The sequence below is a fragment of the Mastomys coucha genome, unplaced genomic scaffold (assembly GCF_008632895.1).
Source record: "Mastomys coucha isolate ucsf_1 unplaced genomic scaffold, UCSF_Mcou_1 pScaffold21, whole genome shotgun sequence".
Classification (NCBI taxonomy): domain Eukaryota; kingdom Metazoa; phylum Chordata; class Mammalia; order Rodentia; family Muridae; genus Mastomys; species Mastomys coucha.
This window is the reverse complement of record NW_022196904.1, coordinates 132,957,730-132,980,972: the sequence shown is the minus strand read 5'-3', so window position 1 is coordinate 132,980,972 and position 23,243 is coordinate 132,957,730. Positions and strand designations below refer to the sequence as shown.

At 51.3% G+C, this 23,243-nt stretch overlaps 1 protein-coding gene across 2 annotated transcripts in view; it reads left to right on the top strand.

Annotated features, from left to right (window-relative positions):
- Osbpl5 (oxysterol binding protein like 5) overlaps positions 1 to 23,243 on the top strand; it is a 54,557-nt gene that overhangs the window by 22,286 nt on the left and 9,028 nt on the right. For both annotated transcript variants that reach the window (XM_031388992.1, XM_031388991.1), the window contains exons 2-14: positions 2,546 to 2,702; positions 4,733 to 4,815; positions 9,419 to 9,499; positions 9,627 to 9,728; positions 10,092 to 10,295; positions 11,781 to 11,865; positions 14,851 to 15,022; positions 15,282 to 15,474; positions 16,682 to 16,866; positions 17,248 to 17,329; positions 18,688 to 18,786; positions 19,184 to 19,280; positions 20,545 to 20,643. In XM_031388992.1, coding sequence (XP_031244852.1) covers positions 2,567 to 2,702; positions 4,733 to 4,815; positions 9,419 to 9,499; positions 9,627 to 9,728; positions 10,092 to 10,295; positions 11,781 to 11,865; positions 14,851 to 15,022; positions 15,282 to 15,474; positions 16,682 to 16,866; positions 17,248 to 17,329; positions 18,688 to 18,786; positions 19,184 to 19,280; positions 20,545 to 20,643 — 1,618 coding nt within the window. In that variant the 5' untranslated portion in view covers positions 2,546 to 2,566. The remainder of the gene's footprint in view (positions 1 to 2,545; positions 2,703 to 4,732; positions 4,816 to 9,418; positions 9,500 to 9,626; positions 9,729 to 10,091; positions 10,296 to 11,780; positions 11,866 to 14,850; positions 15,023 to 15,281; positions 15,475 to 16,681; positions 16,867 to 17,247; positions 17,330 to 18,687; positions 18,787 to 19,183; positions 19,281 to 20,544; positions 20,644 to 23,243) is intronic.

Genomic DNA, 23,243 nt, shown 5'->3' with positions numbered 1-23,243 from the left:
AGCTCCACACTCCTAGGTCCCCATCCAGTAGCTTCCTCACTTTTTGCTGCCCTGAGTGGTGGGATCAGGTGGTGTGAAGACAGAACGAGAGAGAATTTGCAATTGAGCACAAGCTATGCGTGTGTGTCTACATGCACAGGGAAGCCAGAGGTCAACCTCATGCCGTTCTCAGGAACCATCACCTTAATTCTGAGTCAGGGGCTACTTGTTCCTGAATCCCACCTTGTCCCCAAGTCCTTAGCCTTGAGACCCTAAGGGCCTTATAGATTTGGCTAGATGGCTGGCCAGCAAGCCCCAGGGGTCCACTGTCTTCTCAGCATTGGGATTATAGGCTCTAAGGATTGAGCTCAGTTCCTCATGCTTACACAGCAAACATTTTACCAACAAATGAACCATCTCTCCTGCCCAAGAGTTTTAACAGAGAACTGCCAGGGAGGGTTTCTAGGAGCCTCCGATGCTATGCAGAGAATGTGCAGAGTTGCAGCTAAAGAGTGGTCACCCAGAGGACACTTCTGAGTGGAATGCGACAAAACACAGCCTGCACAGTAGGGGTGGGGATGCAGGACCAGAGCAGAGCCATAAGGAGGTCCTTCAGGAGGCTTGGGCTCAGCATTTTCCAGGACTGTGAAGAGGCCCACTGTGGCTGGAACCCAGTAGGTGAAAGGGCCAGTGGCACAGGGAGGACAGAGCTTGGAACTAGGACACCCAGCCTGTGAGATGCATCTCCACCACACCTAGTGTGTGACAGTGGCCTTCAGATGACAGGCATCGCTAAAGGGCAGGGTGGGGCACAAAGAAGGATGGTGGAGTTAAGGCTTCAGGATAGCTTTGCAGGACTGAAGCCTCCTGCTGAGCAGGGTGAGAGAAGCTGCTGGGCCACCACTGACTGGTAGCTGTCAGCTATAGAGCCAGGGGCTCCTGGCGTGTACCTGAATGGCATTAGGGCTGGAGGTTGGGGTGTCTGTCCATGTTGGCAGAGTTGTCACTGCCCCTCCCACCTCATGTGTCTGAGTGTAGGTGAATGAGAAGGAAATGGGAACCAGGCTGATCAGCTGAGTGACTGACTGGAAAGATTTAGGGAGAGAAGAAGAGAGAATGAGAGGATGGATAAATGGATACACAGATGGGTGGATGGATGGATAGATAGATAAATGGGTGGGTGGATGAATTGATGAATGGATGTATGGATGAATGGATGGATGAATGGATGGATGGATGGATGGATGGATGGATGAGTAGATGGTACATAGACACTAATGAAGGGAGAAATGATGCCTGGATGCTATGTAGGTGAGTGATGGATGGATAGAGGGAGAGAGTGGTGGACAGACAAATGGGCAAGTGAATGATTAGATGAAGGGAAGGAGTATAATGAATACATTAGTGAATGACAGGGTGCACTTTCTGAAGAGTCCTTCTAGATACTTGCACACACCCTCCCCTGATCACACTTACTACACATGGGCAGATGCCTGATGGGACAGCTGACAGGAAGCTGTGAACCCTTCCCCAAGCCTGTGTCACTCAATCCCTAAAGAAAGTGAAGCTTCCAGTAGGACAGACCAATTATGTCAACACCTTTTGTCACACTGCCAGGCATGATGCCCTTTCCCCCTGCAAGTCCCCAAGGGCCTGGCTTGCCTTAGTTGCCCTGGACCTGGAACAACCCAGGTATCTTAGCTGAGTAATGAAATGTGCAAGGGACAAAGATGATGGGCTTTGAGCTGTGAACAGAAACCTCTGCACCACTGACATCCCAGGTAGCTGCTTGTTCCTGAATCCCACCTGGTCCCCAAGTCTGGCAGGAAAGGCTATCTGTATTTGGGATCAGGCCATTGGAAAAAGAGAAAGCATTGGCCAATTAAGGAGGCTCAGGCCATGTCTCTAGAAAGCTGGGCAAGAGGGGAAGCCGGTCAGTGGGCTAAGAACTGTCCTTGAAAGCAGACATGAAATAGGACAAAAAAATCTGCTTGCCAGCACCTGTCAGGAGACTCCAGAGCAGAGCATTTGTGATTCTCTTATTTATAAGAGTAGCTGAGATTGGAGGGCTTCTGTTTGGTGAACAGGGAAAGGCTTGGGAGGTAGCCGACCAGCTGTTCTCAGCTGGCAGGCCATGTTTAGGGTGAGGCTGTGAGGACCTGTGACCTGCTGAAGACATTGCCATTGTCCAGGAGTGTCGGGAGGCTGCCTGTAGTTCCTCCTCTGTAGCTTCTGCTGGTCCCAGGACTGCTTCTAGCAGGTAGGTGACGTCATGGGCTAGTATGAACCTGCGAGGGCACACCTGTATCTTCTCACTGCTCAGGACTTTGAGTTCTGGGACCCACACAAGACCATGGACACTCAAGCAGGGCCAGGGACCTCATATGTCCTAAAGTAGAACAAGCTGACCCAGGGACACCCAGCCCCCCCCGCCCCCGTTAGCTTGCCTCCTCACTCTTTGGGGGCCACCTGGTCTGCCCTCCCTTGACCTCTCTGCGGACACACTGGAACACTCCCCTTAGCCTTAGATGAGGCCTGACCACATGCTCCTGCTTCTTCCTTTCAGAAGCCCCCCAGCACCCACACCATGAAGGAGGAGGCCTTTCTCCGACGCCGTTTCTCGCTGTGTCCACCAGCTTCAACTCCACAGAAGACCGACCCCCGGAAACTCCCTCGGAACCTGCTTCTGGGCTGCGAAAATGAGCTTGGTCCCATCACCCCAGGTAGGTACAGGCCATGGGGAGCTGGGGTCTTCCTGACTCTGCAGTTTAAGAGCTCAGCCAGTGTCCCACCCCATCCAGTACCTTCATGGCCAGTGAGAGACTCCCACACAAATGGGACCATGGTTGTTGTGGACAAAGGCCAAGTTCACAGCACACTGAAGGACCAAGTTTGCTGGTGAAGTACTAGCTTAGGGATGGTAAAGAGCAGTTATCTCAAACACTGGCTATGGGGACAGGCACCTGACCCCTAGCCCCAATGTCCTGGCTAAGTGTCTACAGACCACTTACTGGGGCTCAGTATGCTCGTTAATAAAATGGAGACAACATCACCTATGTCCCACTTCCAAGTGGTCCTGAATTGTAGGAGGGAACATTTCAGTCCATGCTGACTCCATGCCACTTGTGGATAAAGTTCTAGGTCTTGGAAGCTGGGCCCCCTCATAAAGAATGTTCTGATGGAGTCCATGTCCGTCCGCCCAGGTTAGAGCCTTCTCTAGCCTGTAAGTGGCAACTGGCATTAGAGAACTTAGCCCTTCCTTTCAGGAGTGGGAGGTGGGATTATACTGCTCCAGTGGACCTCAGCCCTGCCTTCCCCTCTCCCCTCTCTCCTCTTCCCTCTTCTACCTCCCACTGCTGGATACCCAGTGCGGAGAAGACACCAGCCCTCCCTGAGGACAGGTGGAAGGCCATGACAGGGAAGGAGAGCTAGAAGGAATGTCATCAACGATCTCAGCCACCAGAAGGGGAAACTGAGGCTGAATGGGGAGGGCACTCTGGACTCTGGGATACAAGGAAGGTTGCTGCCTAGTAGTCAGTAACCCTCATTCACCTAGGCTGCAGGAGCAGGCAAGGAGAGGAGAGGATCAATCGGTCCCGGTGGAGAGGCGGAAGGAAAAGCGGTAGTGGCTAGCCACAGTTAGTGATCAGTTTCTGGAATCTTGAGTTGTGGAACAACAGGCTGGGCCATGAAGGGACTGGGAGGCTCCAGGCCCCCTTCAAGGAATAGAAGAGATGACAGGTTCCAGGAGCAGGGGTGTTCCAGGACAGGATATGTATGGTAGCAAAGAGAAGAGCTAGTGCTGGCCTGTTTTCCCTGATGTGACACCTCTGCTCTCTTGGGTACTTGGATTATATAACCCCTCCCTACCCAGAGTCCACCTTCCCACATATGGCCTCTGAGAGTGGACAGATGCCCATCCCCCACCCATCCCTAAGGCCTGAGTCAGGGGGCTGTATGGGCAGAAAGTAGGAGTTTCTGAGGCTCAGTTACATGGGGGGGGGGGGCAGTCACCAGACTGGGATGTTAGGTGACCTCAAGTGGCTGCTGCTCTCTGACCTGTGGGTAGAAATACTTTCTCAGGTCACTGCCCTGGCTTTTCCAGAGAGAATTTCTCTACTGCTCAGCTCCACCCAGCCCTTCCCAGAGCTCTTGGGAAGTGATCTGCAGAGACCCCAGCCTCCCGGCTGTTCCTTCCCTTCGTACCCATCCCTGGCCTGCGGCTTCAACAGGAAGAGTTTCACCCCCACCACAGATTCATGGCCTAAACCGCAGGCCCTCCTCCCCCAGCAGCATGGGAGGATAGTCAAATCACACCCATGGCTGGCTTCAGGCCACCCCACTGTCATCTCTCTCCCCTTCAAGCTGCAGAGCACAGGGAAGTCAGGCAGGGGTCCTGGTGCCAAGCCTTCCTCCCACCTCTTCATCTAATCTGGAGCAAAACTATGGAACTACCAGAGTTCTGTATTTTGTGCCTCTGAACCTGGGCATCATGTTTTACTTGGTCATCCAAGGGCCTAAGTCACACACACACAAACACACACACCCCTGGCCCAACTGCCCCTTGTTTCCTCTAGCTCCTCCCCTGTTTCCTCTCTGTGGTTGTGAGGGCTGACCAGAGCCCCTGGGACCCTTTACTGAGGCTCACTCCACCTCTCAGGGCCACACCACTTTTGTGGCTTCCTGCCCCTCCCAAGCAGCCTTTATAGGGCAATTTCGCCTCTCTGAGTCCCGCCTATCCACTGTCTTCCAGGAAAGGACATGGAGTCCAATGGCCCATCACAACCCAGAGATGAAGAGCCCCTGACCCCAGGCTCTGCCACAAAGGTGCCACTGGTAAGAACCTGGCTGAGGGAGGACCGGGAGGCAGGGAGCCTAGGTCACAGGACAGCAGGGTGCTGGCTGAACCTGAGGGCCCCATACTTAGAGGAAAGGCCTCAGCTCTCAGGCTGCCCCTGATCTGCATGGGGTTCTGTCAGCCTAGTCTCTTGTTTTATTAGGTACTGAGCATAGCCCAGTGGATCTGAAAGTGGGATTCCTGCAAGCCAGGACTCTTTGAGGAGTAGGAAGGCCCTCTGCTTAGGAAGACCTTCCAAGCTCTTAGGCTCTGTTCTTCCTTCCTCACTCTGCTGGCCCCTCTGCAGCCACTTCCCGGTGGCTTCCACCCTTCAACTGTAGTAAACAGCTGCCGTGGATACCCATGTGCGTATGCATCTGGGCTACAGTCCTCTGGGAACTTGCCAAATGCTAAGGCAACTATGGACTTCTAAAACATTCTGTGTTTAATTTTTGAAGAACTGCCAAACTCCCGTGCACTTGGTGAACACCGGCACACCACAGGTTGCCTTCCTCAGTCCTCCCCAGCCAGCATTGGTGGTTTCTATTCTGTTTCGGACTCTAGCCTTCCTGACTGGCATCTCAGTGTGGTTCCGTTCGGTTTCCGGGTTGACTCAGATCAGCATGGCATCATGTGCATCTGTGAGTCTTTCACCTATCTCCTGATCGGGCTGTCCGGTTTACTCTTGTGTGTGTCACAAGTGTTCTTTATATATTCTGAATCCTCGGCCCTTCTTGGATGTGTGGTTTGTAAATGCTTTCTTTCATTTGAAGGTTGTTCCAGTTACAGTTTATCTGATCTTATTACATGTATGTATGTGTGTGGTATGTGTAGTTTGCGTAATATAGGTGCTGTGTGTGCATGCATGAAGAGACCTGAAGCTGATATCAGATGTTCTCTATTGCTTTCCACATGATTCACAGAGGCAGGGTCTCTCCCTGATAACAATCCTGCCTGGTCTTGCTAGCCAGCCTGCTCCAGAATCTGACTCTACCCCTCAGTTGTTGGGATTATAAGTGGCCATATCTGTCCTGCTTTAACATGGCTTGTGTCTGTGGATCCAAACTATCCTGCATGCATGTATGATGAGTGTTCTACTCACTGAGCCTCCAGTTCCAGCTTTTAAGTCATTTTTATAGGCTAAGGAGTTCTGAGAGACCTTTCCATTTCCTAGGTGTTCCTGTGTTGCCAGGGATACCTGAGGACACAAGAGTGACTGGGGGTCTCTGGTGTGCAGGCAGCATGCCAAGCATGGCTTGCCAGGGGAATCCTGCAGTGCCCAGCAGGCTCTCTGCTGACTTGACCACTCCCTCAGAGTGGCCTTGGCCTTGCCTCCTAGGATGCAGTGGATGCTCTGCCCCAGGCCCCGGCTTGCCTTCCTTCTTCCTCTGAACAAGCACAGCTGGTTCAGCCCAGTCTGGTGACAAGCTGGTGGCAGAGGGTCAATCTCACGGCTGTAAATAGCGGGTGGTTTTTGTTTTTAGATTGGCTTTCTTTTATTTTATGTGTGGATGTTTTGCCTGTGCAGCACCTGCGTGCCTGATATCCTAGGAGGCCAGAAGAGAGCGTCAGATCCCCTGGAACTGGAATTACAGATGGTTGCGAGCCACAATGTAGATGCTGGGAATCGAACCCGGATCCTCTAAAGGGCTCTTAGCCAGTGAGCCATATCTTCCTGTGAATAGAATTATTGGGCTGGAGACATGGCTCAGGCCCTAAAGGCTAGGCTCACAACCAGACTAGTGTTTTAGGTGAAACCATCGTGTTATTTGTCCCTCTCTTCGCAGTTCTTGACGAACGCCAGCTGCTAGTCTGAGCAGGGGCTGAGTTAGTCCCACAAGGATGCTCTGACAAACAGCTCACCACAGAACTGGCTGCGAGCTGGAACTGTCTAAGCCCTGAGCAAGTCAGGGTGCATGTCACCACCCCTGTGGTCAGAGCTGTCCTCATTCTGGGCAGGTCACTCAGGGACTTAGAAAGAGAAATGTGGAGAGAGGATCAGGTCAGGCTGGGGAGCAGTCTGCAGAGTCCCAACAGGGCCTATCCCTAGAGGCCTGCTACCTGGCACCTCTTCCACCACCACCACCACCTCCTCCTCCTCCTCCTCCTCCTCCTCCTCCTCCTTCTCCTCCTCCTCCTCCTCTTCCTCTTCCTCTTCCTCTTCTTTCTCCTCTTCCTCCTTGTCCTCCTCCTCCTCCTGAGCTCAAAGACTGCTTCTATACAGAGCCCAGCACTCCCTCTGGCCATCTGGAATGTTCTTATGTGGCTCTGAAGGGGGACCACTAGATTCAGTCCCAGCTTGGCTTCTTATTTGCTATATCATTGCTCCTGAGCCTTGCTATGGGACTATCAGTCCCCTTCTCTATGGAACACAGTAACACTAGTGACCTGAGCTGTTGTGATTTGTTTGTTTGTCTTTGAGACAGGGTCTCATTGGGTAGCCTTGGCTGGTCTAGAATTCATTATGCAGACCATGCTGGCCTCCAGCTCACAAGGGTCAGCCTCTCTTTGCCTCCTGCGTGCTAGGATTAGAGGCATGTAAGATCACACCCAGCTGATCTGTTTTGTTTAATATGCATGTATATGCCAATGAGATGGCTCAACAAGTAAGGCATTTGCCACCATGTCTGATGACATGAGTTCAGTCCCTGGAATCTACACTATAAGAGAGTACTTACTCCTGCAAGTTGTCTTTGAGCTACACACACACACACACACACACACACACACACACCAAATAAATAATGTTTGAAAAATACTAACACGAATACAGAAGTACACACTAACACAAAACCCCACACACAGGACTTTGACCCCTCACCCTTCCAGCCTCCATGGACCTGTGGACTCCCATCCAGCCCTCAGAGCCAAGCACAGTAAACCTTCCTTCCTTCTCACCGCCCATCACTTTGGGGAAGTTGAGGCAGCAGAAACCTGAAACACTAGTCACCGCTACCCTCCTCAGAAAGCAGCTGACGAGTCCGTGGGCTCAGGCTCAGCTTTCTCTGGCCTTTCCATTCAGTCCAGAGCCTGGCCCATGAAACATGTCCACATTCAGGGCTGGCCTCCCCACCTCAGTTAAGCTAACAAAGAAAATCACGGGCCGACCCGATCCACAGAGTCCTCACCGAGACTCTTCCCAGTGCTCTACATTCCACCAAGTTGACGATTAAAACTGACTCTCAGGCTATAATTTTCACATCACAAAACAGTCATTTGATTTTTCTTTTTCCAGACACTTCAGTTTGTTCTGTGCAGGAGAATGGGCTGTGTCAGCCGATAGCCATTGTTTGGGTTTTAAATGAGCGCATTTATTAAGTACTTAGCAAGCCAAAGTCCAAGAACACATGGAGGTAGCCAATAGACTGAAGCAGCAGGCAGCAAAATATCATCAAATCGGGAGTTTTCAGTGCTCAGCAGAGGTGACTGGGGTAGCTGGATAGAGAGAGTGGACAAAGGGACTGCCAGGGTTCACAATGCCCAGCCTAACTTAACCACCTGGGGAAGTTGAGGCAGTCAGCTGCAGTTCCCAACTGTGCCTTCTGTCCATAGCTGAGTTCTGGGCCCTTGCTCCCACTATAGACACTTATTACATTGAACAACGGTAACCTCCTCTATTAGAAATGGTCCCCTTCCAGCTGTTCTCAAAGGCACAGTACTTGAATTCTTTAGGGCTGCTGTCTCTCCTCCCTGTCACAGAGTCAGGGAGAGGCAGCCATCCAACCCTCTGTAGACCAGAGGCCTTGGGGAACACCGAGACAAACACACTTGGTCTGAAATGGGTAGGGTGCGGCCTGATTCCCAGGGCCAACTTCTCAGTGAGTTCAAACAGCATGTAACAGCTTGCCAGGATCACATACATCACACCTGTAGAACCCAGGGATACATCAACAGGTGGCATGTGGGGTTTGGGGCACAGTTTGCCATCCCCAAACTGTGGCTTATAGAATATGTTCTGGCTCCACACTCTGGACCTCAGTTTCTTCATCTATGGGGTTGTGGCTCCTTCCAGCTCCATGATTCGTAGATTACTGTTCTGGGTCTGGGAAGTGAGCTGTGGGCCCAGGTACAGATGCTTGGCTCTCATCTGTAGCTTCAAGCAAGGCCTACACACTGACCCTCTAGACATACCTCCCCCAGAGCCAGTAGGCATCCGTACCACGGTCTCCTAGAGATGAGCCCTTGATGGTAGCCAAGGAGTGGCCATTCTGGGCATCGTGGGAGATATGGCTGATACAGCCTAGGAGCTTGTCACCACCATGTCCTAGCTGCCACCAAAACTCTGCTTTGCAAATCCCACCATGTCACTTTTCTTGTTGCTGAGATAAAATGCCTGATAAAGGTACCTCAAGGGAAGGAGAATTTATTTTGGCTCATAGTTCAGGGGGTACCACCCATCATGGTCAGGGAGGAGAAGGTATGGCTGCTGGAGCTGAGGCAGTCATTTTTATTGGCCCCACAATCAGGAGGCAGAGATGAATGCTGGTGTTCATCTCACTGTCTCATTTTTAGTCATTCTGGGACCCCTGCTTTCTGCTGCTCCGGTCCTGGCAGCCCCAACTGTACCCTGACACCCCCAGCACCATGTTCTCTCTCTTGTAGGCTGAGTACAGGCTCTGCAATGGATCTGACAAGGAATGTACCTCTCCAACGACCAGGGTCTCCAAGAAGGACACTCTCAAGGTGGGCCTGGCCCAGGGCAAGGACAGAGGGGATACCCACACCCCCTATATCCTCCTTTCCCTGCGCTCTGCTGGCAGTGGGAGGAGCTGGTCATGCACTCCATGATCCATGTCTGCTCTGCTCACAGGCACAGAAGGAGAACTATCGGCAGGAAAAGAAGCGGGCCACAAAGCAGCTGTTCAGTGCCCTGACTGATCCCAGTGTGGTCATCATGGCTGACAGCCTGAAGGTAGGCAGGTGCCACTCCCAGAGACTCCTAGCGACTGGGACATTCATGGCACTTGGGAAACAAGTCTAAGTGTTTGTCACTACAAAGTTGTCTGAGTGGCCCCTGACTCCTGTAACAAACGGCCCCACAATAAAGCTGGTTCCTCATAGGTCTAACAGCCAGAGTCCAAAGTCAAGATGCTGTGAGGACCACACTACCCTCAGAGCTCTGGGGTACTCTTCCCAGTTCCAGGGGCCTCCAGGAATCCTTCACCCTAGTCCTTGCCTCTGATTATCCGCCACCAAGCTGCATAGATGCACAGAAGCTGCATAGATGGCCCAGGGAGCAGCTTCCGTGGATGCCTGACCATGAATTCCTCTGCAGATCCGAGGGACCCTGAAGAGCTGGACGAAGCTGTGGTGTGTGCTGAAGCCAGGCGTGCTGCTCATCTACAAGACGCCCAAGGTGGGCCAGTGGGTGGGCACGGTGCTGCTGCACTGCTGTGAGCTTATCGAGCGCCCCTCCAAGAAGGATGGCTTCTGCTTCAAACTCTTCCACCCGCTGGACCAATCCGTGTGGGCTGTGAAGGTGAGCTGATCCACAGGGCACCCAGGTGGAAACTCGGGGACATTGGAGGGACCTCCTGGGACCACAATTTCAAAATGGGAGCCCCAGCAAGGGATCCTTGGAGGGGTGGCTGTCCTCTGACAGGCTGCAGGAGGTAGGGATGAGGCAGAATGGGCTAAACATTAAACCCCTCATCCAATGCTGTCTGGAGGGGAGGAAGGGACTGTCCCAGGCTCTGACCTCATCTATCATCACCAGGACTGCTCAGGAAGAACTGATCAGGACAGGGATGGGTCCCCAGGGAAAACTTAGTTATACATACATAGGTTTCAGAGAAATGACAAAGTTTAGGAGTTTTGTTTTTTGTTTATTTGTTTTTTGTTTTTCTGGATTGGGGATGGGGTGAAAGAAAGTCTCACTATGTAGCTTTGGGAGGCCTAAAATATAGATAGACCAGGAGGGCCTCAAACTCATAGAGATCTACCTGCTTTTGCCTCCTGAGTCTGGGATTAAAGCTCTTAGCCAGCTTGGGTTTTTGTTGTTGTTGTTGTTGGTGGTGGTGGTGGTGGTGGTGGTGGTGGTGGTGTAGTTTGTTGCTGTTGGTTTGGTTTTGGAGACAGGGTTTATCTTACTCGACAGCCCATCCCGACTCATAGCTCATTCTAAGGCTCACACTAACCTAAAACTTGCGGCAGCCTTCCTTCCTCGTTCTTTCAGTTGCTGAGATTACAGGGATAAACCACCATGCCTAGCTTCCATTAGTTTTAAAATTAATATTCTCCCCCACTTTACAAACTACAGCTGAATAAACCCATTATGGATTAAAAATATCCACCTCAAAAGATGAATTAACATGCCTGACCTAGCACAGTGCAGCCTCCTTCAGCATTCTGATGATACTGATGTCACCCAGGGCTAGGCAGCACTTGGGTTGGAGGCAGGAGGATCAAAGGTTCAAAACCATCTTCAGTTACATAGAAAGTTCCAGGCCAGTCTAGGCTGCAGAGTGAGCATAGCCCTGTCTCTAAACAAACTACCTGAAAAACCAAAAGGGGGGGGGAATAAAACTGTTTTATATGAACATTCTGACTGTCTAAATTTATCCTGGCCTGCCATGATGGGTCAGACCTTTAATCCTGGCACTCCAGAGGCAGAGGCAGGCAATCTCTATGAGTTTAAGGTCTAGCCTGATCTACATGGCAAGTTACAGGCCAGCCACAACCATGCAGAAAGACCTTGTCTCAAAAACAAAACAAAACAAAACAAAACACTTTTATTCCAAATACCAGACAGATTTACATATACTAACTACACAGCCCTTCGATGTCTCTCTGAAGTTCAAATTCAACTGTGAGCTCAGGATTCGCCTTTATGGCTCTGGAAGCCATAATCGGGAAGCTAAGTGGAAGGAAAGGCATCTGACTAGAAGGGATGTGGAGTGTACCATCCCTTTCCTCACAGCCTTCCTGGCCCAGTGCCTGACCCTGCAGGTCTCTCTCTCTCCAGGGCCCCAAGGGGGAGAGTGTGGGCTCCATCACGCAGCCCCTCCCCAGCAGCTACCTGATCTTCAGGGCCGCTTCTGAATCAGACGGTAAGTGCAACCTGCCCTGTTGCTCCCTCCCCAGGACCCCCTAGATTCAGACACAGCCTGAGCCTACCTTACAGTGATATCCCTCTCAAAGCTAAGCCTCAGATTTCCCACAGATTAAACAGGACTAGCCGCACTTGTCAGCCCAATGCTATGGGAACCCCAGGGCTGCATGGAAGCAATCACGTGGCAGCTGTGAGTTTAATGGGTAAATTAAGTCACAGGCAGCCTAGAGGTATTCTGGCAAAAATAGGTTACAGATATTAATGTGGGCTTCCCCGAGTCCCAGATTCTCTGAACTAGGTAACAGACTCCAAGCAGCAGCCCCATTACCAGAAGTCCTTCAAGTGACAGCCTCTAGCCAGGCTGTGGCTCCTTATCAAAGCCTCAGAGCTGCACCCCCTGCTGGAGGTCCAAGGCCCTGACAACTAGGACCCAGCTGTCCAGGCTTGGAATCCTACAGCTAGCTCAACTGCTGGTGCTATGGTGCCCCCTGGTGGTCAAAAATTATATCTTCACTCCCTCTTGAGTTATTTTAACTACTTTTTTTTTTTTAAAGATTTATTTTATTTATACAAGTACACTGTACACTGTAGCTGTCCTCAGACACCCCAGAAGAGGGCACCAGATCTCATTACAGATGGTTGTGAGCCACCATGTGGTTGCTGGGATTTGAACTCAGGACCTTTGGAAGTGTAGTCGGCGCTCTTAACTGCTGAGCCATCTCTCCAGCCCTTTTTTTTTTTTTTTTTTTTGCTTTTCAAGACAGGGTTTCTCTGTGTAACCCTGGCTGTCCTGGAACTCACTCTGTAGACCAGGCTGGCCTTGAACTCAGAAATCTGCCTGCCTCTGCCTCCCAAGTGCTGGGATTATAGGCGTGCGCCACCACCGCCCTTAACTACTTTTAATATGGTTCACTCACTCAGTCATTGAACCTGCTGGGCTCTGGGGTAAACAGATAACCTATGCCCTCACAGATTCTGCACCCCTTGGGTGTCTGTGACCAGTAAGCCAGGCATCAGATGACAAGCCTGAGCTGAAGCCCTGATTGTCAGGGACCAAAATCGTGGAAGAATGTTATCTACATACCATATGTATCAGATGGGCTTCCTGCAAGAAGCAGAGGCTTTCAAATGGGTACCGTTCGGAATGTCAAGTCTTTTTTTAAAAAGATTTATTTATTTATTTTATGTATATGAGTACACTGTAGCTGTGTACAGATGGTTGTGAGCCTTCATGTAGTTGTTGGGAATTGAATTTTAGGACCTCTGCTCGCTCTGGTCGGCCCCCACTTGCTCAGTCCCTGTTCGCTCCAGCCCAAAGATTTATTTATTATTATACATAAGTGCACTGTAGCTGACTTCAGACATACCAGAAGAGGGCGTCAGATTTCATTATGGATGGTTGTGAGCCACCGTGTGGTTGCTGGGATTTGAACTCAGCACCTTTGGAAAAGTAGTCAGTGCTCTTACCCACTGAGCCATCTTGCCAGCCTGAATGTCTTTTGTGGCAGCTACAAAATGCACATTTGGGCCCTCAGTCCAATTCTATAACCAGCTGTCAACCTGGGTTGTAAAACCTCCCATGACCCCCCTCACTGCCCCTACAAATGCCCACTGTCACAGGAGGTAGCACTGTGCTCAGACCAAGCCTACAGTAAACTCAGCAGGATCTCAGATATCCCTCAGCAAGAGGGGCAGTGCCAGGGTACCAAGTGGGTCCCTCTGAGCATCCCAGTGTAGCCTCAGGGGCAGTGCCAGGGTACCAAGTGGGTCCCCCTGAGCATCCCAGTGTAGCCTCAGGGACTCTCAAACAAAAGGCTCTATCTTTAAGTTAGGGAAAGACATCTACACTTCCCAGGGACATGCAGCATGCAAGCTTAGGAATCAAGAACTTCATCTTGCCTTGAGCTGGGACCCTCACTGACGAGTTGCTTGGGCACACGTAGTATCATTTATAAATGACTCTGAGGCATGGATGGAAGCACCTGCTGTTAGTAATTACTCTGAGACACTGGTGTCACCTGCATGGGTTCCTTTCCCCATAGCTCTTAACAGCACCCTCCTACCACCCTGCCTCACCCCTGAGAACAGTGGTATGATATAGATCTAACTCAAGTTCTACACTCATGCACACACAATGTCATGAAGAAAGTAGAACCTCAGTGCTAAACAGAGGCCTGCCTGTCATCCCCCTCCCCTGCTGTCCCTCAGCCCTAACTATCTCTTGTTACCTCTTGAAATTACATGGTCAGTGACTCCTCACTAGTATGTAAGACGCCTGCCCAGCCTCTGTCCTCAGTCACACAGGATTCCTGATATCTATCCCACAGTGTCATCACCAAGGACATACACATGTGTGTACATATTCCCAGAGCTGTTGACTCACCCCAAGGCCTGGCAACCCCAAGATATACTCACCCAAGATCCTCAAGTCTATCTTCAGGGTCCTGATATGAAATTTAGGTTTAAACAGAGAACAGGAGGAGTGCAGAAATAAGAGTCCTGGTCAGGGTGTGGTCCTGTCCGTCACTGACCCATCACTGTCTCAGCTCCAGTCTCTCCTGAAAGGTGGTCTGACAAGTTCTCAGAACTCTGTGAGGTCTCTGGGAGACAAGCTCCCTCTGTCTGGGACCAGACTTCAGCCTTTCCCTCCCCAGCGTGAGACTCCTGGGGCAATCCAGTGCCTTGGAGTCCACTGTTTCAAAAGTCTAGTGGCCAAAGGGAGGGCACACCTGTCTCTTTAGTACATATTCTTTCCTTCCAGGATGGCTACATGCAAGGCTGGGGTCTGTGGGGGAGACAGATCTTTAATTAGACCCTAGTGAGGTGGAGTGAGGCATAGGACTAGAAGTTTCACAATTAAAAGACGGGATTTCTTGGCTGGAGATTAGTTTCTGAAGGCTATTTCAGACAACAGGCAGATTAAGGTTCCTTGGTGGGGACGTGGAGGGGAAGCCACCCACCAGACTCCCTTTGTGTCCCTTAGGCCGCTGCTGGCTAGATGCCCTGGAGCTGGCCCTTCGCTGCTCCAGCCTGCTGCGACTGAGCACGTGCAAGCAGGGCCGAGATGGGGAGCAGGGGTCCTCGCCTGATGCCTCTCCCTCTTCTCTCTATGGACTGCCCACCTCGGCCACCATCCCAGACCAAGACCTGTTCCCGTGAGTGAACTGGGTGAGAGGTGATCCGCATGGTGTCCCCTATGCAGCAGGAGATGGGTCAGCTGGGGTGATGGACTTGTTCTCTCCTGGGTACCAGTCTTTGCATCCTTATTGATATAACAGGAGTACAAATACAGGTCACTTGGTATAAGGCAGTGTGTGACGTCCCTGCAGTGAAAGAGGCCAGGTACCCAGGTGGGTGTCCGAGGTCCTAGGTGTTGCCTAGAATTGGGGGTCCATGGGCATTTCCACTCTACAGGCTGAATGGGTCTGCTTTGGAGAACGATGCGTTCTCAGACAAGTCAGAACGAGAGAATGCTGAAGACTCGGATGCCGAGACCCAGGATCACAGCCGCAAGACCAATGAGAGTGGGAGCGACCTGCTGGACAGCCCTGGTGGGCCACGGAGGGGAACTACCTATGTGGAGCAGGTCCAGGAGGACCTGGGAGAGGTGAGAGCCCTGTCAGCTGAGAGTGGAAACAGGACACAGCAAGGTGTGATGACACTGAGTGATGCCCGCTCAACTCTCCCCTGCCTGCTTAGCCTGAGATGCAGGGTTGATGTGAGGGTCCAGCCCCAAACAAACAGCCTCCCTGGGCTGGGGTGGAGTGTGGCCAGAGTGGACAGGCGACTCAGGAAAGATCCCCGCCCAGCCCTCTACGTGCTGGGACCTACATACACCTAGCATGACCCTGACCCTGGGAGCCCCTCACCCCAGTCAGGCGCCTATGCTGCCATGGGAGTGTTGTCATCTGCACGGTGAGTGTGGACCATCTATCTGGTCGCCAGTTTGTCACAGCCGGGAGGTGGTAAAACCTTGGGGAGGTGGGGCCTTGTGGGAGGAAGTTAGGTCACTGGGGCTGTGGCTCAGAGAGGTCTGATAGACAGATATTTTCCTCTTTCATGTCCTGGCCATGAGCACTTGTGCTGTCAAATACTTCCTCCATGATGTATCTACCGCCTCTCCAGAGGCCCACAGCAGTGAGGCCCAACAATCCTGTGTAGGTCAATCCAGATTGACTTAAAACTCACTCTGCAGCCAAAGCTGGCCATGAATGCCAGCCCTCCTTCATCAGTCTCCTTAGTGCTGAGATTAGCTCAAACCTCTCCTCTTTTTAACTTAATGGCCTCAGGTATTTCTTATAGTAGCAGAAAGCTGCCTAGCACACCTATAATTATATACAGAGGACCGGGGAAACCAGATTCCTGCAGCCAGAACTTCTAGATAAGAGGGTTATTTAACTCGGGGTTTTGGAAGCCAGACATACAGGATCAGGCAGCCCTGTGAATCAGGACTCTCTGGTGAGGGTCTTGTGGATGTGCCATGTGGTGAATGGCAGTTGTACATGTGAGAGGGAGAACCAGGATGCCAGAGTAGAAAAGCTGGACTTATTTCCAGACCTGCTGAGGAACTTGCTTACTCCTAAGCCCAGTGTGGGTGGGTGGTGGCACCCATTCCACCAAGAAACCTGCTCACTCCCAAGCTCAGGGTGGGTGGTGACACCTGTTCACACAGAGTGGACATGCATCCAATGGCATCCCACGGGCAATGGTCAGATGTGCTGTCCTGGATCCCCGTCCCTCAGCTCCCTTAGGCAGCCCAGAGCAGGGGCTTCACAGCCCAGCTCATGGAGCCTGGTCGTGTCCCTCTGCTGCAGCTGGACGAGACTTCCCAGGTGGAGACAGTGTCAGAGGAGAACAAGAGCCTGATGTGGGTGCTGCTGCGACAGCTGCGGCCGGGCATGGACCTGTCCCGTGTGGTGCTGCCGACCTTCGTGTTGGAACCTCGGTCCTTCCTGGGCAAGCTCTCCGATTACTACTACCATGGAGACCTGCTCTCCAGGTGCACCTCTGGCAGGAGATGGTCCCACACCAATATGGACTGCAGAGGCAGGGGGTGGGGGTGGAGCCAGGAAGAGGGAAATAAAGGCATGAGCATCCGGGGTTCTTTCTAGAGGTGGGGGCACCAAACAGCCCAGAGCGTGCAGAGCCCCCTCTGCGCTGGCGTGGAGTTGACCTCAGTACTATTCTCGCTATGTGGTGAACCTGCTTGCCTACTTCTGGCCTACCTAGGAGGATGGGGCAGGGTACCCAGGTCATCTGGGGTGAGGCTGCCTCTTTTAGCCAAGTAGATGGAGGTTGGGATGGTTGGAGAAAGGGGTGAGTGCTGAGGAGGGTAGCCAGGGACCCCAGCCTGAATTAGAGGTCTCCACCCCCACCACAGGGCAGCAGCAGAGGACGACCCCTATTGCCGCATGAAGCTTGTGCTCCGGTGGTACCTGTCTGGCTTCTACAAGAAGCCCAAGGTGAGAGGGGCCTGTGGGAAGGGCAGGGTCCCAGCCAAGGGGTTTGTGAGCCCACCCTGAGTGGGACCAACTCTTCCATGGCATGGAAGAAAGCCAGCTATTCCCATCATGGCCCCAGATCCAGAGAGGTGGAGAGCAACCCAGTGCTGGTCCCAGTGAGCGCGACCCTTGCTCAGTGTTTGAGGAAACAGCCTTGGGCTGGGTGACAAGCGCCACCACACACAACAGGGTCAGGAAAGGAGCATTTGATCCTAAGTTACAAAGTACCTATGGGATTTGTCGAGGGACCCCTTTGGAGAACTCCAAGTCCAGGACTCAGCTGGTAACAGAGCTGCCCTGGTTATGGAGTGGCCCGCAGGGCCAGTTGGAACTGGGGTTCCGTAGTCCATAAACTTGGCAGCCAAGATTCTAACCAGGCATGGTGGTGCACACCTGTAATCCCAGCACCAGGGAAGCACAAACGGGAAGATTTTCTGAGGTTCAAGGCTAGCCTGGGCTACATAAGTGAGAACCCATCTTAAAAGAGGAGGGGAGACTGGGAAGAGCTGAGTCCATTGTAAAGTGCTTGCCGTGCAAGTATGAAGGCCTGAATTTCATTACTAAAACTCACAGGGGCTGTGTGTGGCCGCATAAGTTTGAGATCCATGGTCCTGGTGCTTGAGGAGGAAGAGACAGGAGGGTCCCCGAGGCTCACTGGCCAGCCTAGCCTGCTTAGCAACTTCTGGGCTAGTGAGAGCCCCTATCTCAAAGACAAGATGGAACAGTATTCAAGGTTAACTGCCAGCCTCCATAGACATGTACACACACACACACACACACACACACACACACACACACACGCACCCAAGGGGCGGGGTGGGGAGTATGACTCACATGTATAATGCTAGCACTCAGGAGGCAGAGGTACAAAAGGTTACACTGAGTTTGATTCCAGATCTGTGTCTTATTGCATACATGTGAGCCTGAGGCCCAGAGAGAAAAAACCAACCCAGAGTCATACAGTAAGCTAAGCTAGACCAAGGTCTCTTGGAAGCCTGGCACCTCCCGAGCTTAGCTTTGACCCAGTTATGTATGGTCTGCTCCTCAGTCCTCAGTCCAGGGACAGTCAGATCTAGCTGGGGCCTTGAGGCTTCTCCAAGCTGAATAGAAGATAGATTCCTGAGGCAGTGCACACACACACACACACACACACACACACACACACACACACACACAACTGTAAGCCACCAGCAAAAAAGTAGTCTTCCCAACGCAGAATAAGACAAAACCTCTTCTAAAGGCAGGAACAACCCCATCCAGGCCCCCAGAAGCGGCTCTCTCCTCTCGGTTCCTCTAGTGTGTCTTTGTGCTCCCCACAGGGCATCAAGAAACCCTATAATCCCATCCTGGGGGAGACTTTTCGCTGCCGCTGGCTGCACCCGCAGACCAACAGCCATACCTTCTACATAGCCGAACAGGCAAGACCCCACCGCCCAGCTTGCCTTCCAGCTCAGTGTGTGCAGTGGGTGATGGGCAGGGGCTTGTGGGACTGAGAGTGGGGTTGTCAGTGGCCTGTACCCTGCCACAGGACAGGCTTCACACCTCGTCACCATCCATGGGGATTCTCCCAGAAGGGCAGGCATGATGGTGTGACAGAAGATCACCTGAAGGAAGGCGAGCAGCCTGACATCCCCATGCAGGACACCCTTAGATGACTCAGAAACTTGAATAGGTTCCCAGACCCCGGGATCCCAGGCCCTGCCCTGGTACTTGTAGGAATATGGCCTTCACCTCCCAGATGTCCTTGGGGCCCAAATGTCCTTTCTGGGATTGTCATTTCTGGAACCTTCTTTAGACCCACCTCTCTTCACACAGGTGTCTCACCACCCTCCTGTGTCTGCCTTCTATGTCAGCAACAAGAAAGATGGCTTCTGCATGAGCGGCAGCATCACAGCAAAGTCTAAGTTCTATGGTGAGGAGGCTCCTGGGGATGGGTATGGGATGGTGGGGGGGGCTGGGCCTTGTGGAAGTGGGGGAGGACTTCATTCAGAAGCAGTGGACCCCAGAACCCCACTGGTGGGACCATGCGGGTGGCCCTAACTCGTCTGAAAGCAGACACCTGTAGGGAAGCCAGGAAACAAAGGAGAAGCTTGCAGGAAAGGACTCGCTCCTACAGAACTGCCCAATTCCATAGCCATCAGCTACCATGTGTGGCTGTTTAGACTGATCAAAGGGGGATAGGACTGCAGATCAATGAATGGGAAGTGCCCACCCAGCATGCAGAGGCTGTGGGTTCCATCCCTACTACTGCAAATGGATGATGGTGCATATATGGCAGACAGACAGAAGGTAGATAGGTAGATGGATAAAGTGATAGATTAAAAAGTCAGAAAGTCGGTAGATAGATAGAAGATAGGTAGATAGTAGATAATAGACAGGAAGATACATAGGTGGGTAGAAAAACAGAGAGATAGGTAGTAGGTAGGTAGATAGGTAAATAATAGATAGATGGATGGTAAGTAGAGAGAGAGGTAATAGGGAGATAGAAGGTAGGTGGATAAAGGTAGAGAGTAGATAGGTGATAGATAGATGATAGATGGATAGATAGATAGATAGATAGATAGATAGATAGATAGATAGATAGACAGACAGACAGAAGGTAGGTAGGTATATAGAAGTGAAATCAGAATATGAACACAGTTCCATCAAGTGTTTTGGAAGCCACACCTGATGTTAGCAAGCACTTGAGTGTCCCAAGCAGGATACATCAGCCATGTTCTACCCTGTGCTGCTCTGAGCCTGGGGATGGCAGTGCCCAGGAACCTCGATGACACACTTCCCCAGCAGGTGCTCAGGGCCTCTGTGTGCCTGGCAGCAGCAGAGGGTAGCATGTGGTGTCTACACCCAGGTTCCATCACCTTTCCCGCCTATGCTCTGGCCTCAGGCTGGCTCTAAAGTCTCATAGTCTCTTCCCTAAGACTCCACGGTGGAGTGAGATAGACCACTAACTTTCTGCAAGTCAGATGACATCTCAGGATGTGTAACAGGTGCAAACTAGACAGAATTTTTTGTGATACTCAAGGCCCAGAGGTTGTGTGTGTCTCTCCCTCAGTGCCCCAGCTGAAGGTGCTTGGAACTCTGGGATATGTTGTGAGGACATTCAGGCCTTGGGGTGCCACAGCAGCCGGATGCTAAAAGGGTCTGTGCTCTAAACAGCCCCTGCTCTGTCCTTGCAGGGAACTCACTGTCAGCACTTCTGGATGGCAAGGCTAAGCTCATCTTCCTGAACCGCAAGGAGGAGTATACCCTCACCATGCCCTATGCCCACTGCCGAGGTGAGCAACTGTGCCATTCCCTGTGTCCCCACCTATTGCCCAGGCTAGCCCTCAGTTGTGGCACAGGGGACAGTGTTAGTTACTTTTCTGGTTACTGCAATGTATTGAAAACAACTAAAGAATGAAGAAATGAGTTTATTTTGGATCACAGTTTGAGGGTCCAGCCCACCATGGGGGCAAGGGGGAGGTGACTCCACTGGATCCACAGACCGGAAGAAGCAGAGAGATGAATGCTGGGGCTCAGTTCATTTCTCCTTTTTATTCATCCAAGGACACCAGGGAATGCCACCCATATCCAGGGTTGTCTTCCTTCCTGTGGTAAACCTCCTTGGAAGCACTTGCATAGGTACACCCCAAGGTGTGTCTCCTAGGAGATTCCAAACTCAGGTGGAGCTGATAGTCAGGACCAACCCAAGCAGATGCTAAGCACTGTCTGCTTATTTGAAGATGTCCTGATCTCGTTTGTGACTTTCCAGAGCTGAGTGTGTAACTCCAGGTGGATTGCTGGTTTCTCCTCTTTGATTTTGCCTGTGGCTCCTCTTGTACTAGTGATCAATTGCAGCTATTGAGGAGGCTGAGGCAGGAGGATTGAAACTTCAGGGCCTGCCTGGGCTACAGAGTGAATTCAAGGCCAGTTGGATAACTAAGTAAGACAATGTTTAGAAATTTAAAGATAGGAAAGGAGCTTGGGCCCATGACTCAGTGGTAGAACACTTGCCTTGTATGTATGAAGCACTGGGTACAACCCCAGCATCACACACACACACACACACACGCACATGCATGCACTCATGCACACACCAAACCAATCACCCAGAAGTATAACGCCTGTGGATTCCTACCCACCTCCAGTCTCCCATCTCAGGCATCTTCTATGGCAAACCCAGATTAAGGCTTAGTTTTTAGCTGAAGTCCACAGTTTCCCCTAAGGCCCACACTTTGTGTATAGGTTTTAAGAATAATGACATAGAATTACCACTGTGAAGTCAAATGGAAGAGCTGCCCCACCCTAATAATCCCTCTGGTGGAGGCTGAGGCTTAGCAGGAGAGCACTTGCTGAGCATGATGAGGCTAGTGTTCGACCTCCAGACCTTGGAAGAAAGAAAGAAAGAAAGAAAGAAAGAAAGAAAGAAAGAAAGAAAGAAAGAAAGAAAGAAAGAAAGAAAGGAAGGAAGGAAGGAAGAAAGAAAGAAAGAAAGAAAGAGATGGAGAGAGAGAGATAGAGAGAGAGAAACAAAGAGAGAAAGAGAGAGAAAAAGAAAGAAAGAAAAAAAGAAAGAAAGAAGGAAGGAAGGGAGGAAGGAAGGAAAGGAAGAAAGAAAGAGAGGAAGAACAAACAAACCAAGAGAGTCTATCTTAAACTTGGTACAGTATCTCATATCCTTTAATCCTGGAACTTGGGAGGCAGAGGCAGGTAGGTCTTTGTGAGTTCAAGACCAGAGCTACACAATGAGACCATATCTGAAAAGATTAAACAAACAAACAAACAAACAAACAAATAAAACCTCACCTTTGACTGGGCATAGCTTGGTCAACCCAAAGGATGACCTGGGTAAGTGCAGCTTGATTTGGGGAGCAGAGATTGGCTTATACCTCTGTCTCCACCCTGCCTGCCAAGTTTCTGTCTTGATTGTCTCTAAGTCTATGGCAGAGCTGATGAGGACCAGGCCTGAGAGGGACAAGGGAATTAAAGCAGGAGAGCAATGTGCACTCAGAAAAAAAAAAAAAGCCCAGGAATGCCAGACTCCAGAAAAGCATGCAGCTGTGTGCTGCAGCCCTGATCTTACCTGGATTCTGGCCACGTGTTTTGCCGCAGTCTGGCACTCCCAACAGCTAACCATCAGCTTGCTGTGAGGCAGTTACTCTGGTAGGATCTGGAGAACTATCCCCACTACAGTTTTAAATGTGGTTGCTTTACCTCTCCGGGAGCCTCGTGCCCTGTGTATGAATTCCGTGTATCTCCGCAGCCAACAGCAGTACCTTAAAAGATGCTCAGTAACACTTGTCCAGTGACCCATGCCTTTAATGACTCTATGGGATCTCTGTGAGTTCGAGGCCAGCCTGGTCTACAGAGTGAGCTTCAGGACAGCCAGGGCTATATAAAGAAACTCTGTCTCAAGAAACAAAACAAAACAAAATTTAAAAAATTGTTTTTGTTGTTGTTCAATGGATGATTCTGGGGTCTAAGGTCTAGAGAACAGAAGATGTAAGTGTCATAATCCCACGGAAGGAAGCACTCAGATCTAGAGGGTAGACAAAACCCAGGAGCCAACAATGGCTGTCTGTGGTCCTAGATAAGATGTAATTTTGCTGGGAGTCTGCCAGCTCCACAAAGCAGGATATTCGGGACCACACAGAAAGTATCCACTGAACTCCCCAAAGCAGGCTGATGTTGTTGGTCCTTAGTGCTTCCTGGCCATGGAAGGCCTTGTGCAGCAATCCCTATGATAAGAGACAGCTTCTAAGAGTCCCTGTGGTGTGGAAAGCTCTAGGGACAAACTGCCACGGTCTCAGATCCTTAGGTCTGCCTCTTCCTCCATCTCATCTCTTTAGCCCTCTCCTCTTTCTCCATCTCATCTCTTTAGCCCTCTCCTCCTCCT